Raw genomic sequence first — 13,117 nt, 5'->3', positions numbered from 1 at the left:
GTGTTTGAGGCACAAGTTCCAATTAATCATCTGAGCAACAGTGTTATGCCTCTGCTTATAGTCTGTCTGCAGGATCTTCTTGCAGCTGCTGAGGATGTGATCTATTGTTTCATCTGCTTCCTTGCAGTCTACACTTGGGATCTGTCCTCAACTTTTCAATTCTGGTTTTGATGGCATTTGTTCTAATGTCATCATCATCATCATCATCATCATCATCATCATTATTATTATCTTAACCTCCGTGATGGTTCATAGCGTGAGATATTTTCAAGTAGAGGCTGGATGGCCATCTGTCGGGAGAGCTTGGACTGTGTGCAGGGCAGGGGGTGGGACCGGGTGGCCCACCCCCTCTGCTCTGGTGGAGACACCTTCACCTCCCCAGGAAGAGAGGCCAGGTTGCCTTCCCCACTCGCCCGCCTCGCCGGGGAGCCCTGCCCCTCCTCTCCCCTCCTGCCCCGCCCCCCTGGCTCGGAAGCCACTTCCCCGTCGTGATTGGTGGCGGCGGGAGGCGCGTCAGTGAGGGAGACCCTACTGGGAACTCCCCGCCGCGGCGCCGGACCGGGCTGCTGGTGCTGCTGCTGGTGGTGGTGCTGCCGCCAGTCCCATTGGTCTCAGGGCAGAGGCTCGCAAGGCTGAAGCATGAGCTCCGACTACGACGTGGTGGTGATCGGGGCCGGCATCTCAGGTCAGTCTACTTCCCGCGCCTCACGAACCTCCTCCTCCTGGGAAAAGAGCCACCGAGGCAACTCTTCCCCCCAGTTCCTCTCCCTCCCAGAGACTCCCCAGCTCCGCCACTGAATGGAAGCGCCATTTGCGCCTGGCTTGTTGAGGAAAGAAAGAGTTAACTGGAAAGGAGGGAACGCTTCTGGCAGATGGCCATACAGCCCGGAAAACTCACAACAACCCAGTTCATTGGAAAACCGGGAAGAGAGGGAGAGGGAGATGGGGAGTGCCAGAGAGAATCCCACCCCGGGGTGCCCTGAAAGGTTCTCAACTTCCTCGTGTTGTGGTGACCCAAAACCATAACATTATTTTCGCTGCTACTTCCTAACTGTAATTTTGCTACTGTTCTGAATCGTCATGTAAACTGATATGCAGGGTGTATTTTCATTCACTAGACCAAAATTGGCACTGATACCCCATACGCCCACATTTGAGTACTGGTGGGGTTGGGGATGGGGTAGATTTGGTCATTTGGGAGTTTTGAAGGTGCAGAGATTTCTAGTTAACCTTACAATCAAAGAGAATTCTAAACTCCACCAACGATGGAATTGAACCAAACTTAGCACACAGAACTCCCAACACCAACGGAAAATACTGGAAGAGTTTGGTGGGCATTGACCTTGTGTTTTGGAGTTGTAGTTCACCCCCATCCAGAGAGCAATGTGGACTCAAACAATTATGGATCTGGACCAAACTTGGCACAAATACTCAATATGCCCAAATGTGAATACTGGTGGAGTTTGTGGGAAATAGACCTTTAACATTTGGGAGTTGTGGTTGCTGGGATTTATAGTTCACCTACAATCAAAGAGAATTCTAAACTCCACCAACGATGGAATTGAACCAAACTTGGCACACAGAACTCCCAACACCAACGGAAAATACTGGAAGAGTTTGGTGGGCATTGACCTTGTGTTTTGGAGTTGTAGTTCACCTCCATCCAGAGAGCACTGTGGACTCAAACAGTGATGGATCTGGACCAAACTTGGCAGGAATATTCAATATGCCCAAATGTGAACAGTGGTGGAGTTTGGGGGGAATAGACCCTAACATTTGGGAGTTGTGGTTACTGGAATTTATAGTTCACCTACAATCAAAGAGCATTCTGAACCCCACCAATGATAGAATTGGGCCAAACTTCCCACACAGAACCCCCATGACCATCAGAAAATATTGTGTTTTCTGATGGTCTTTGGTGACCCCTCTGACGCCCCTCGCAACCCCCCCCCCCCCGTCTTGACCCCTCTAGGTTGAGAAGCACTGACTTAAAGGGAAGAAAGGTGGATTATTTTTGGGCTACCCAATGGCCCATAAGGTGCAGTTTACCTATTGTTGTTGTGTGCCTTCAAATCACACAAACTTATATGATAAGGCCATAGGTTTCTGACTTCTGGCTCTGTCACGAGGTTCTTTTTTGGCAAGATTTGTTCAGAAGAGCTTTGCCAAGGAGGCTGAGAGAGCGTGGCTTGTCCAAGGTCGGCCAGTGAGTTTCCTTTCCATGCTGCGCTGGGATTCTGAGCCCGAGTCACTTAAGCCAGATCCCCATGCAGGCCCCTCTTCAGCTCCTCATAAATACAGGGTGCCACCCTTTAACAGGTCATTTAAAGGCTCAGTAAGTGCACTTATCAAAAGGAATGCACTTCCTAAACTTAAAGAAGAAACATTACACTGTTTTAAGGATTTCATCAGAATTCCAGATGCCCCCTTAAATCACACCTTGAGGTCAGATGTTCAAGCCTTGTCGAAGCCCAGTGCAGCCTTGTCACAACACAAGAGTTGCCAGTCTGTCTTCCAAGTTCCCCTTGTCGTTTTGCGACCCTTCTCTACTCTGAGGATCCTTAATCCTGTTAGGAGTGTGTACCTATTATGAGAAGGGGCATGCATATACATAACATATGGATCCATTTCAGGCACCAACAATTTCCGCTTCTCTTGCTGGCCCTGAGGTCTGTCCCTAAGAAAGGAGGCGGGTTGGGTCACTTGATTCCCGAGGCTCTCACAGTTTAGGAACAAGGTGCAGGTTGCTCCATATCTGTGGGTGAAATCCCTCGCAGTGCTAACTTGAGCATAAGCTTCCTTTACACTCCTTTTGAGCAGACGTTTGTGAAGGGGGGGGGGGGGTAAGGAGTTTTCCTCCATTTTGGGGGCTGCTGGATTCACAAGACCGGAGAGCTTTCACTCCAGAGAGTCCAAGGGTGTGGATTATTTGGTTTTCACAGAGCATGTTGTGTCACTTTGCTTTATTGGCTTCAGCTCTTACAGTCACTTTCACTCTGGTTTACTTTTCTCCTGTCATCGCCTTAATGAGCAGCAGTCCATTTCTTAAGGTTGTGGTCTCCTTTGCAGACAGGGCACTATAACAAAGGGCTGCAATAACCATTTTCAAAGTATTTCTTTATTGTGTCAGAAGCATGTTGAGGGTACAGTTAAAATGCATTGAAAAACAAACAACTTGGCATTGTGCTAAATGTCCTTTGACCACTTGAAATGGCCACTTGAAATGCCTTGGTTGTCGTTGTGATAAGGTCCTCCATTGTGCATGTGGCAGGGCTCAGGTTGCATCATAGTAGAACTGTGGTTTGTTCTTCTCCGCACTCACATGTTGTGGACTCCACTTTATAACCCGATTTCTTAAGGTTAGCTCTGCATCTTGAGGTGCCAGAGCACAGCCTGTTCAGCAACTTCCAGGTCATCCACTCTTCTGTGTGCCCAGAAGGGAGTCTCTTATCTGGTCTCAGCCACCAATTGAGGTGCTGGGTTTTAGCCTGCCACTTTTGAACTCTTGCTTGCTGAGGTATTCCTGCAAGTATCTCTGTAGATCTTAGGAAGCTGTTTCTTGATTGAATGTGTTGGCATGCTGGCTGATATCCGAACAGAGGATGGGCCAGAGATGTGAATGCTTTGGTCCTTTCATTGCTGGCTGCTACTTCCTGGCAGATGCAAAACAATCTCAACAGTGTAATTTCTCCAGTGGTGTGTGGCGTACACATCCTGTGATAATGTGGCATGTCTCATTAAGAGCCACATCCACTGGCCATGTGTATTCAACAGCAGAGTAGCAAAGCTCAAGGGCAGATGTCTTCACTGGCTCTGGTTGTGATTCCAAGGTTGTGCCAGTCAGTTCTCATATGATATTATTTCTAGCACCCACTTTTTGCTTGATAGTCAAGTAGTGCTTCTTGTAGGTCAGAGCATGGTCCAGGGTGACTCCCAGGTATTTGGATGTGCTGCGGTGCTCCAGTGGGGTTCTTTCCCAGGTAATCCTCAGAGCTCGAGATTGCCTGTTCTTAAGATGAAAAGCACACATCTGTGTTTTAGGTGGATTAGGAATTAGCTGGTTTCTGTTTAATAGGTAGCAAGAGCACCTAAATCTTTGGAGAATTTCTGTTCAACCAGCAGTAATGGCATGATCGTCAGCATAGACGAAACTCTCTGTCTCTTCTGGCACTAAATTGTGTACATATGCCTGTGTGCCTTCAAATCACCCCTCCACTTATGGTAACCCCATGCATTTCATGGGATTCTCTTCTTAAGCACGTAATGTTTAGAGGTGATTTTGTCAGTTCCTTCCTTTGAGATATATGGTAGTTGATAGTAATCATTGGTGGTGTCCTATCCAAGAATTGTGTGCTCCCTATAATTAACTCCAGTTAGAAACCTTCCCAGTGCAGTGTCTTGGCAGTGGATATGCAGGTGACCGTGGAGCCCTATTCTAGACAGGCATGTTCTTCCACAGTGAGGACATCGGTTTCCAAGTGGAAGGCAGTCCCAATCAGGGTTGGCTTGACACGCCTTCTTCTTGGCACATTTCTCCCCTTCACCCTCCATTTGTGCCTCTTCAAATTCCACAGCACTGCTGGTCACAGCTGACCTCCAGTTGCATTTTTATAAACTCCAGGACAGTTATAAAAGTGCAAAGTAAGGCTGCATTCCTATACCTAGGAATTCCCATTGAACTCAGTGAAAGTTACAATTTGGGCTAACATGCATAGGATTCCACTGTTAGTCTACAATAATGTATGCTCTGTCTAGAAGTGAGTCCTTCTTGCACTCACTGAGACTTACCAAAACAACATTTACAAACTATTAACAGGTTTTCTTGACAAGATTTATTGCCTTGGTGTTCTTGTGGGATTGAAAGATTGTGACTTGCTTAAGGTCACCCAATTGATTTCTATGCCTGAGCAGGGATTTGAAACCTGTTCTCCAGCATTGTAATTTGATGCTCAAACCATTATATCATACTGGCTTTTCATCTTCCATCTTATGAAGCATCATTGTCCTTTCTAATTAGTCATATCTCCATATGATACATCCAAATTATTTTCTCATTTTGTTTACTGAGGAAAATTCAGGCTTGATTTGATCTAGGACCCGTGTATTGGTCTTTTTGACAGTCTGTGATATCCACAAAACACTCCTCCAGAATTAGTTGATATCCTTCTTCTCAACTTTCTTCATTGTCCTGCTTTTATAACTATAAGTACACACTGGAAATAGGATAAGTCACTCTTGACTTTAGAAAGACCTCAGACAAGCCCCTACATTGGCAGTCTTCAGAAAGAATTTGAAAACCTGGCTGTTCCAATGTGCCTTTTCAGACTAGGAACCCCAGTACCAAATCCCAGAAGCACTTTAGTTAGAACCAAGATCACCGCACACCGCACTTATATTATAACCCCATATTCCTCCGACACATCAGCACTTTTAATCCTGTACCCCTACTCTGGCCGGCTCAGTTTTAATAATGTCTTGTTGTACTGCTATTGTTATTGTTTTTGCTTAACTGTTTATTTGCTAGGTACTGTATTGTTGTATTGTGTGGGCTTCGGCCTGTTGTAAGCCGCATCGAATCCCTTGGGAGATGCTAGCGGGGTACAAATAAAGTTATAATAATAATAATAATAATAATAATAATAATATTCAATTATATATTTTTACACTTGTAGGTCTGGTCTTGTTCCTACATAACAGCCCGTCAAAGTTCTAGCATTCTTCTGGTGCAGCTAAAACAATACAAACAGGAAAGGGGAAGTTGCCACTGGGTGTGTAACTCAGTTTAGGGAAGCTTCCTCTGTTCTTATTTCATGCAAAGTCCAGGGGTATGAAATATTTTTTTATATGTCAACATACATTGTTAATTATTTATTTAATTCTTTAATGTTCCCTCCTTTCTCCCAGATTGGGATTTGTGGTATTTCACGACATGGAATGAAACACAATAAAACTTTTTGAAAAAGCAGTAATTGTAAAACAAAAAGTTTTTAAACAATTAAATTAGCAATCTTATTAAAACCACTGTGGTGTAAAACAATTAAAATCACTTAAAATAAAACTTTTAAAAACAGTAGTTGTAAAACAAAAAAGTTTTTAAACAATTACATTAGCAATCTTATTAAAACCACTGTGGTGTAAAACAATTAAAAATCACTTAAATTAACAGTGGGAATAAAAGTACAGCATTCCTCATGAAAAGATCCTGTGGTAGCTGCCAGTTGATAACCAAAAACCATTCTAAATAAAATGGTCTTTGTTGATGAAAAGAGATCAGAGAAAGAAGCAAAAAAGCTGCACAACCTGAAGACAGCCTCCAAGAAGGTGGGAAAACATGATGTTAAAACTTTTTGGTTAGTTTTTCAGATCACAAAGAATAGGATGTATCAGCCAAATCAGCAAATGAACATAGTACCAGCTTTGTTCGTGTTCCCCTGTACCAGTTGGCTGGATCATATTGCTTCTTGGATGCTTGCCACAGCTAGTGGTTGTGAAAAAGCTCTGACTGTGCACTGAGAATGACCTCTCTTCGATCCCATGTCTCAACAAGCTACCAGAATCAGGCATCCTGTTTAGACTGAACAACAGTCTCTGTTATTTGAGTTTTAAAAGATATAGAGGCATTTTATCAGATAATAATGAAAGTAGATCATAAGTTGGACTGGGGCCTTGCCCATCAATCTGTGTTTGTTGCCAGGTCGTGGATATTATAACACATGAAAGAATGATGAAGATAATAGAGTGCTCTCTAAATAGTCATCCTTTGTATAGTCAGTGCCTGCTGACCTCCAAATATCCAATGGGCACCAGAATCAGAGAATAAAGCTTTAGAAAGAGCTTGGAAACACTTGTTGGACTACATCTTTTGAAATGGCCAGTGGAGGGATTCAAGAAGTTGTGATAAAAAAAATCACTTTTCTAAAATCTGGTTTTAACTAGACTTGAGTTGTGTTTGGATTCATTTAAGGGTGCATCAATGGAGTAGAATTAATGTAGTTTGACACCACTTTAACTGCCATGCCATGCCTCAATGTTATGGTATCATGAGAACTGTGTTTTTACATGGTCTTTAGCCTTCTCTGCCAATTAATACGGAGGCTTTACTAAACTACGAATCCCAGGATGCCATAGCATTGAGCCGTGGCACATTAAGTGGTGTCAAACTATGGTACATTAATTCTACAGCATAGATGCACCTTATAAAATCCAGATTTTAGTAGATGGAGACACAAAAAGTAACAAGAGCTTTCATAGCATGGCATTCAGTGTAGGAAAAATGGAATGAAGCAAAATGTGAATGTGTTGCAGAATATGTATGCCCAAGCAGCAGTGAGACTTTCATGGTCTGGAGCAGAACTAAAGGATATATCTCACTGCTGTTAAAATGACTGATTAGACTGCAACTAGAGCAGTGGTTCCCAACCTGTGGTCTGTGGACCAGCAGTGGTCTACAAGAATGAAAATATGGTCCACAGCCTCATCATTACTCACCGTTGCCTTGAAACCACGAAGCAATTAAAGTGACTGGTCTCGCAAAACTCTCTTACAGTGCTGAGGCAAAGAGGATGTCAGGAGGGGAGAGACTGACTACCCACAAAAGATTACTACTACCACATCAGCTCTAGATTATTAAATATGGTTTTCTGTGGGTGAGGAGGTGGCAACTACTAGATGGCATATGTTCTGTATCAGAAACTAGAGCTGATGTGGTCTATCCAATGAGGTTTTCTGAATCAGCACCCCAAATAACCAAACCTAATTTAAAGTTGACCCAAAACTGATTTGTAACCCTTTTGGTACTAATGTTGGAGAGTGGCCCCTAGTCAAATGGTCCCTGGTCAAAAAAAAAATACGATGGGAACCACTGAACTAGAGGTAGAGCAACTATTTTTGGATCTTCCCAACATGCCCAAAGACCTACAATACTCTAATGGCAAAGACTCAACAGGAATAAATGTGGGCCCTCTCCCACCCCCATCTTGGTAAAGCTGGCAATTTGTACAACAGTAGTCATGTTGGCTTGGATGCCCTGGAAGCTGTAATACAAAAAGATAATTTTCTCAGCCTTTATCCCTTCCTTTGGAGCTTGTCTGTCTTACCTCACAATTTTTCCATTTCATGAAAATACACTTGCCTATAGCTTGTACCTTCCCATATCCAATTAGGTTAGGCATTATGTGGTGTGCATCCACATTATGCTGGTGCCATGGACATAATTATAGGATGAGAGGGTTCTAGATCCAAGTCTATACTCTTTCTCCCCCTTTGACATTTTCCATGCCCCAGATACACCCACTTGAGGCCCAACTGGAAGGTCAGAGTTTTGACTTATAGAAGGACTATTCCAGAAATCTTTGGAAGGGACCAGAAGGAGGGATCCAGGGTTGGATTTACATTTTGAGTTTGGAATGTCATTAAGCATCATCAAATCATCAATAAGGAAAATATCCATCTTGCTTTGGACTCGGAACATAAGTTTGTAGTTAATTCTGGCAAATCCATTTTCCACTTTGGTCCAAACTCCAAAATAGCTATCCAGCCCTGCTCCCTAAGAAGGCTCAGCATTTTGGATTGCTCCTTTATATTTCAAACTAAATCTCTAAGCAGATTCACTGCCCTACTAAGCCACTACCAATTACAGCCCCACAATTCTTACAGAAAAATAGAATTGTGTGAGAATTTGCTATGGCAAGCAAGGCAGTGGTAGGATTGCTTTCACATTAGTTTCTTTATGTGTGCATTTATATGTACCTTCAACTTGCCATTTCATGAATTTCATAGGGTTTTCTTAAGCAAAAAATACTCAGAGCTGGCTTGTCATTGACTTCCTCTGAAATATAACCTACAGCGCTTGGTATTCCTTGGTGGCCTCCCTTCTGGTATGACTTATTAAATACTTTGCTTCTTGAGAGTGAAAGGTTTATGAGGGGGAAGAGGCTTTTTTCTTTTAAAGGGCAGCTCAATATTGTTTATCAGGTGGATATGACCTCTTTTCTCCCCCACATTTATAGCAAGGTATACACAGCATGAAAACAAGAAAAGTTTCGTGTCCTTAAAATGATAGAAAGACAATTGTGTTTGAAGACAGCAAAAGATTTACTCATGCTAGGAGTCACTTTTATAACCTGTCTTAAGATATATATCAGTTTGGGGAATATCCTGTTCCTTTTTTGAAGTTTGTTTTTAGATGTTGTAGTATGTACCCTCCCATCCCATATGGGCCCGTTGGTGGCGCAGCTGGTTAAACCGCTGAGCTGCTGAACTTGCTGACTGAAAGGTTGGCTGTTCAAATCTAGGGAGAGGAGTAAGCTCCCACTGTTAGGCCCAACTTCTGCCAACCTAGCAGTTCAAGAACATGCAAATGTGAGTAGATCAATAGCTACTGTTTCTGCGGGAAGGTAACGCTGCTCCATGCAGTCATACTGAACACAAGACCTTGGAAGCATCTACAGAAAACACTGGCTCTTCAGCTTAGAAATGGAGATGAATACCACCCCCCAGAGTTGGACACGGCTAGACTTAATGTCAAGGGAAACCTTTACCTTTACCTTAGCATGTGTTTGTGTGACTGAAGTGTGGCACAAGGGAATGAAAGCTTTTAGCTGCATTATTTCACCATTCTGAATCATTCTTCCATGTCGCTCTTTGTTGTTGAATATGAAATTATTATTACCATTTCTGTACACATCTCTGTCAGGGAAACTACAGTTATATGTGTATGACAGAAAGAGTTCAAGGGAAATATACAGTATCACACAGTTCCTTCTTTACTCCTCCAATTAAATCAGTGCTTCCTCCCATTGTGACTACTTTAGTGTGGGAAAGAAAAAGAAATTGTTCATATATGAGTCAGTCATAAATATCTCAGTGTCACATGTAGTTGGCCTTGGGATAAGAATTCTGCCTTGTTTGTGATTTATGATGCATAATTTCATTATTGCTCTATGTTGTACTTTAATGACAGCATCTAGGAGCGTAATGCACTTACAAAAATCTATTGAGTTCAGAGATGTCCAATAAAAATGCTGGTGCTGTCCAATAATCTAATTTCTCAGTCCTAAATGTATTTGTTTGGCAAATGAGAAATGTCTTCCTCATTCCTAGTGATAGCCATGAAGCATGAATATGACAGTAGTAATATTGTAAGACTGACATTACACTGTTGAATGTTCTTCCAGGATAAGGATATTGAGGTTGTCATCCAGAAGCCTCTGTGAGAGTGCATGCCTCCTCCATTTCATATGAATCATTGCCTGTGCTTACAGAACTGGATACATTGTACATGTGTGGAATGTTGTATATGGATAACTTAAATTGCTCTCATACATTTGGAGCAATCTATATACACTGGATACTTTTTAAATGGAAGTTCTGAAGGAATAGGACTAGCACCCAAAAGGGCCTGTTTCTAACCCATTCAGATGTCCACTCTGCATTGCATCCATTTGCACAAAAATGTAGTCTTATAAACACAACTTCCCGCCATAACTTCTTTTACATTTAAGGGAACTAGTTAAGACAAAATGCTGGAATATTACTACTACTAACACTACTACTACTATGTGTTCTCATCTTCTAGCATTACATGTTCTAGAAGTAACTTCTTTGCCTGGTTGAAAATAGCATTAATTTTCAATGCATCAGTTAATCAAGTGACCATTTTGAAAAGGGGAAATATTAGAATGATAGATTCATACAGTTAGAAGAAACCACAAAAGCCAGCCTGTCCAGCCCTCTTCTGTCACACAGAAATACACAATAAAAGCACTACAGGAGGCCACCCAGAGAACCTTCACTACATTCTGAAGAATGATATTCCACAACATAACATCTCTTATTGTCAGAAATTCTTTTCTAATGTTTAGGTGGAATCTCTTTGAGTAGTTTGATGAATTGCTCCATGTCCCAGGGTGCATCCATAAAGAATGGAGTCTGACACAACTTTAACTATCACGATTTAATGCGATGGAATCCTGGGATTTGCAGTTTGGTGAGGCACGAGTCCTATTTGTCAAAGAAGGCTAAAGACCTTATACAATTACAAATCCCATTGTATTGTCGAAGGCTTTCATGGCCGGAATCCATGGGTTGTTGTAGGTTTTTCCGGGCTATATGGCCATGTTCTGGAGGCAATTTTTCTCCTGACGTTTCGCCTGCATCTATGGCAAGCATCCTCAGAGGTAATGAGGTCTGTTGGAACTAGGAAAAATGGGTTTATATATCTGTGGAATGACCAGGGTGAGACAAACGACTTTTGTTTGCTGGGGCTAACTGTGAATGTTTCAGCTGATCACCTTGATTTGCATTCAATGGCTTGGAAGCGCCTGGGGGAAATCTTTTGTTGAGAGTGATTTCATGTGCCTGTTTGTTTCCCCTCTGTTGTTTTGCTGCTGTAATTTTTGAGTTTTTTAAACTGGTAGCCAGATTTTGTTCATTTTCATGGTTTCTTCCTTTCTGTTGAAATTGTCCACATGCTTGTGGATTTCAATGGCTTCTCTGTGTAGTCTGACATGGTGGTTGTGAGAGTGGTCCAGCACTTCTGTGTTCTCAAATAATATGCTGTGTCCAGGTTGGTTCATCAGGTGCTCTGCTATGGCTGATTTCTCTGGTTGGAGTAGTTTGCAGTGCCTTTCATGTTCCTTGATGCATGTCTGGGCGCTGCGTTTGGTGGTCCCTATGTAGACTGGTCCACATCTGCATGGTACACGGTAGACTCCTGCAGAGGTGAGAGGATCCCTCTTGTCCTTTGCTGAATGTAGCATTTGTTGGATTTTCTTGGTGAACGTAGCATTTGTTGGATTTTCTCTTGGTGGGTCTGTAAGTGGTTTGTATGTTGTGTTTCCTCATCAGTTTCCCTATGCGGTCAGTGGTTCCCTTGATGTATGGCAAGAACACTTTCCCTCTGGGAGGATCTTCATCTTTACTCTCGTGATTTGTTCTCGGTTTTGCAGCTCTTCTGATGTCTGAGGTGGAGTATCCATTGGCCCGGAGAGCCCAGTTTAGGTGGTTCAGTTCATCTTGGAGAAGGTGGGGTTCGCAGATTCTTTTTTCATGGTCTGCCAAGGCTTTAATTGTGCTTCTTTTCTGACTTGGGTGATGGTTGAATGTCCTAGTCATCCGCAAACCAGATCAACAATTGGGTCACACCGTTTACAGAAAACCCACACACACGGATAGATATCTACATAAAAACTCCAACCATCACCCAAGTCAAAAAAGAAACCATGAAAATGAACAAAATCTGGCTACCAGTATTAAAAAACTCAAAAATTACAGCAGCAAAACAACAGAGGGGAAACAAACAGGCACATGAAATCACTCTCAACAAAAGATTCCCCCCAGGCGCTTCCAAGCCATTGAATGCAAATCAAGGTGATCAGCTGAAACATTCACAGTTAGCCCCAGCAAACAAAAGTCGTTTGTCTCACCCTGGTCATTCCACAGATATATAAACCCATTTTTCCTAGTTCCAACAGACCTCATTACCTCTGAGGATGCTTGCCATAGATGCAGGCGAAACGCCAGGAGAAAAATTGCCTCCAGAACATGGCCATATAGCCCGGAAAAACCTACAACAACCCATAAATCCCATTAGTCCATCGCATTAACCATGGCAGTTAAAGTGGTGCATTCATTCCACAGTATAGATAGAATCATAGAGTTGAAAAAGACACTACAGTTGGAAGAAACCACAAGGGCCATCCAGTTCAATTCCTTGCCATGCACTCTGGTCTTCAATATGACATCCTTTCAAATATTTAAACATGGTTATCATGCTACCTCTTAAATTCCTCTTCCCCAGGCTAAACATACCAAGGTCCCCTATGCATCTCCCAATAGGGCAGTGGTTCTCAACCTGTGGGTCCCCACGTATTTTGGCCTTCAACTCCCAGAAATCCCAGCCAGTTTGCCAGCTGTTAGGATGTTTAATGGCTGGAGTTGTATATATTTCAGCATAGCTGCCGCTCAAAAATATTCCTATCCATGAAGTGTGGGAAACATGCAGTCTTTCAGACATAGTTGGATGGTAACTTCCATCAGCCTTTGGTAGCACACCTAATAGTGAGGAATGCTGGACATTGGAGATCAACATATGGAGGCAATGATGACAAGTATTTTC

At 42.7% G+C, this 13,117-nt stretch overlaps 1 protein-coding gene across 1 annotated transcript in view; it reads left to right on the top strand.

Moving 5' to 3' along the window:
- The first annotated feature begins 487 nt into the window (after positions 1-487).
- LOC132771790 (amine oxidase [flavin-containing] A-like) overlaps positions 488-13,117 on the top strand; it is a 64,873-nt gene continuing 52,243 nt past the window's right edge. The window contains exon 1 of the mRNA XM_060770226.2: positions 488-685. Within this exon, the coding sequence (XP_060626209.2) occupies positions 640-685 (46 nt within the window). The 5' untranslated portion in view covers positions 488-639. The remainder of the gene's footprint in view (positions 686-13,117) is intronic.

The sequence above is a fragment of the Anolis sagrei genome, chromosome 3, assembly GCF_037176765.1.
Source record: "Anolis sagrei isolate rAnoSag1 chromosome 3, rAnoSag1.mat, whole genome shotgun sequence".
Lineage (NCBI taxonomy): Eukaryota > Metazoa > Chordata > Lepidosauria > Squamata > Dactyloidae > Anolis > Anolis sagrei.
This window is presented reverse-complemented; position numbering and strand designations above follow the sequence as displayed.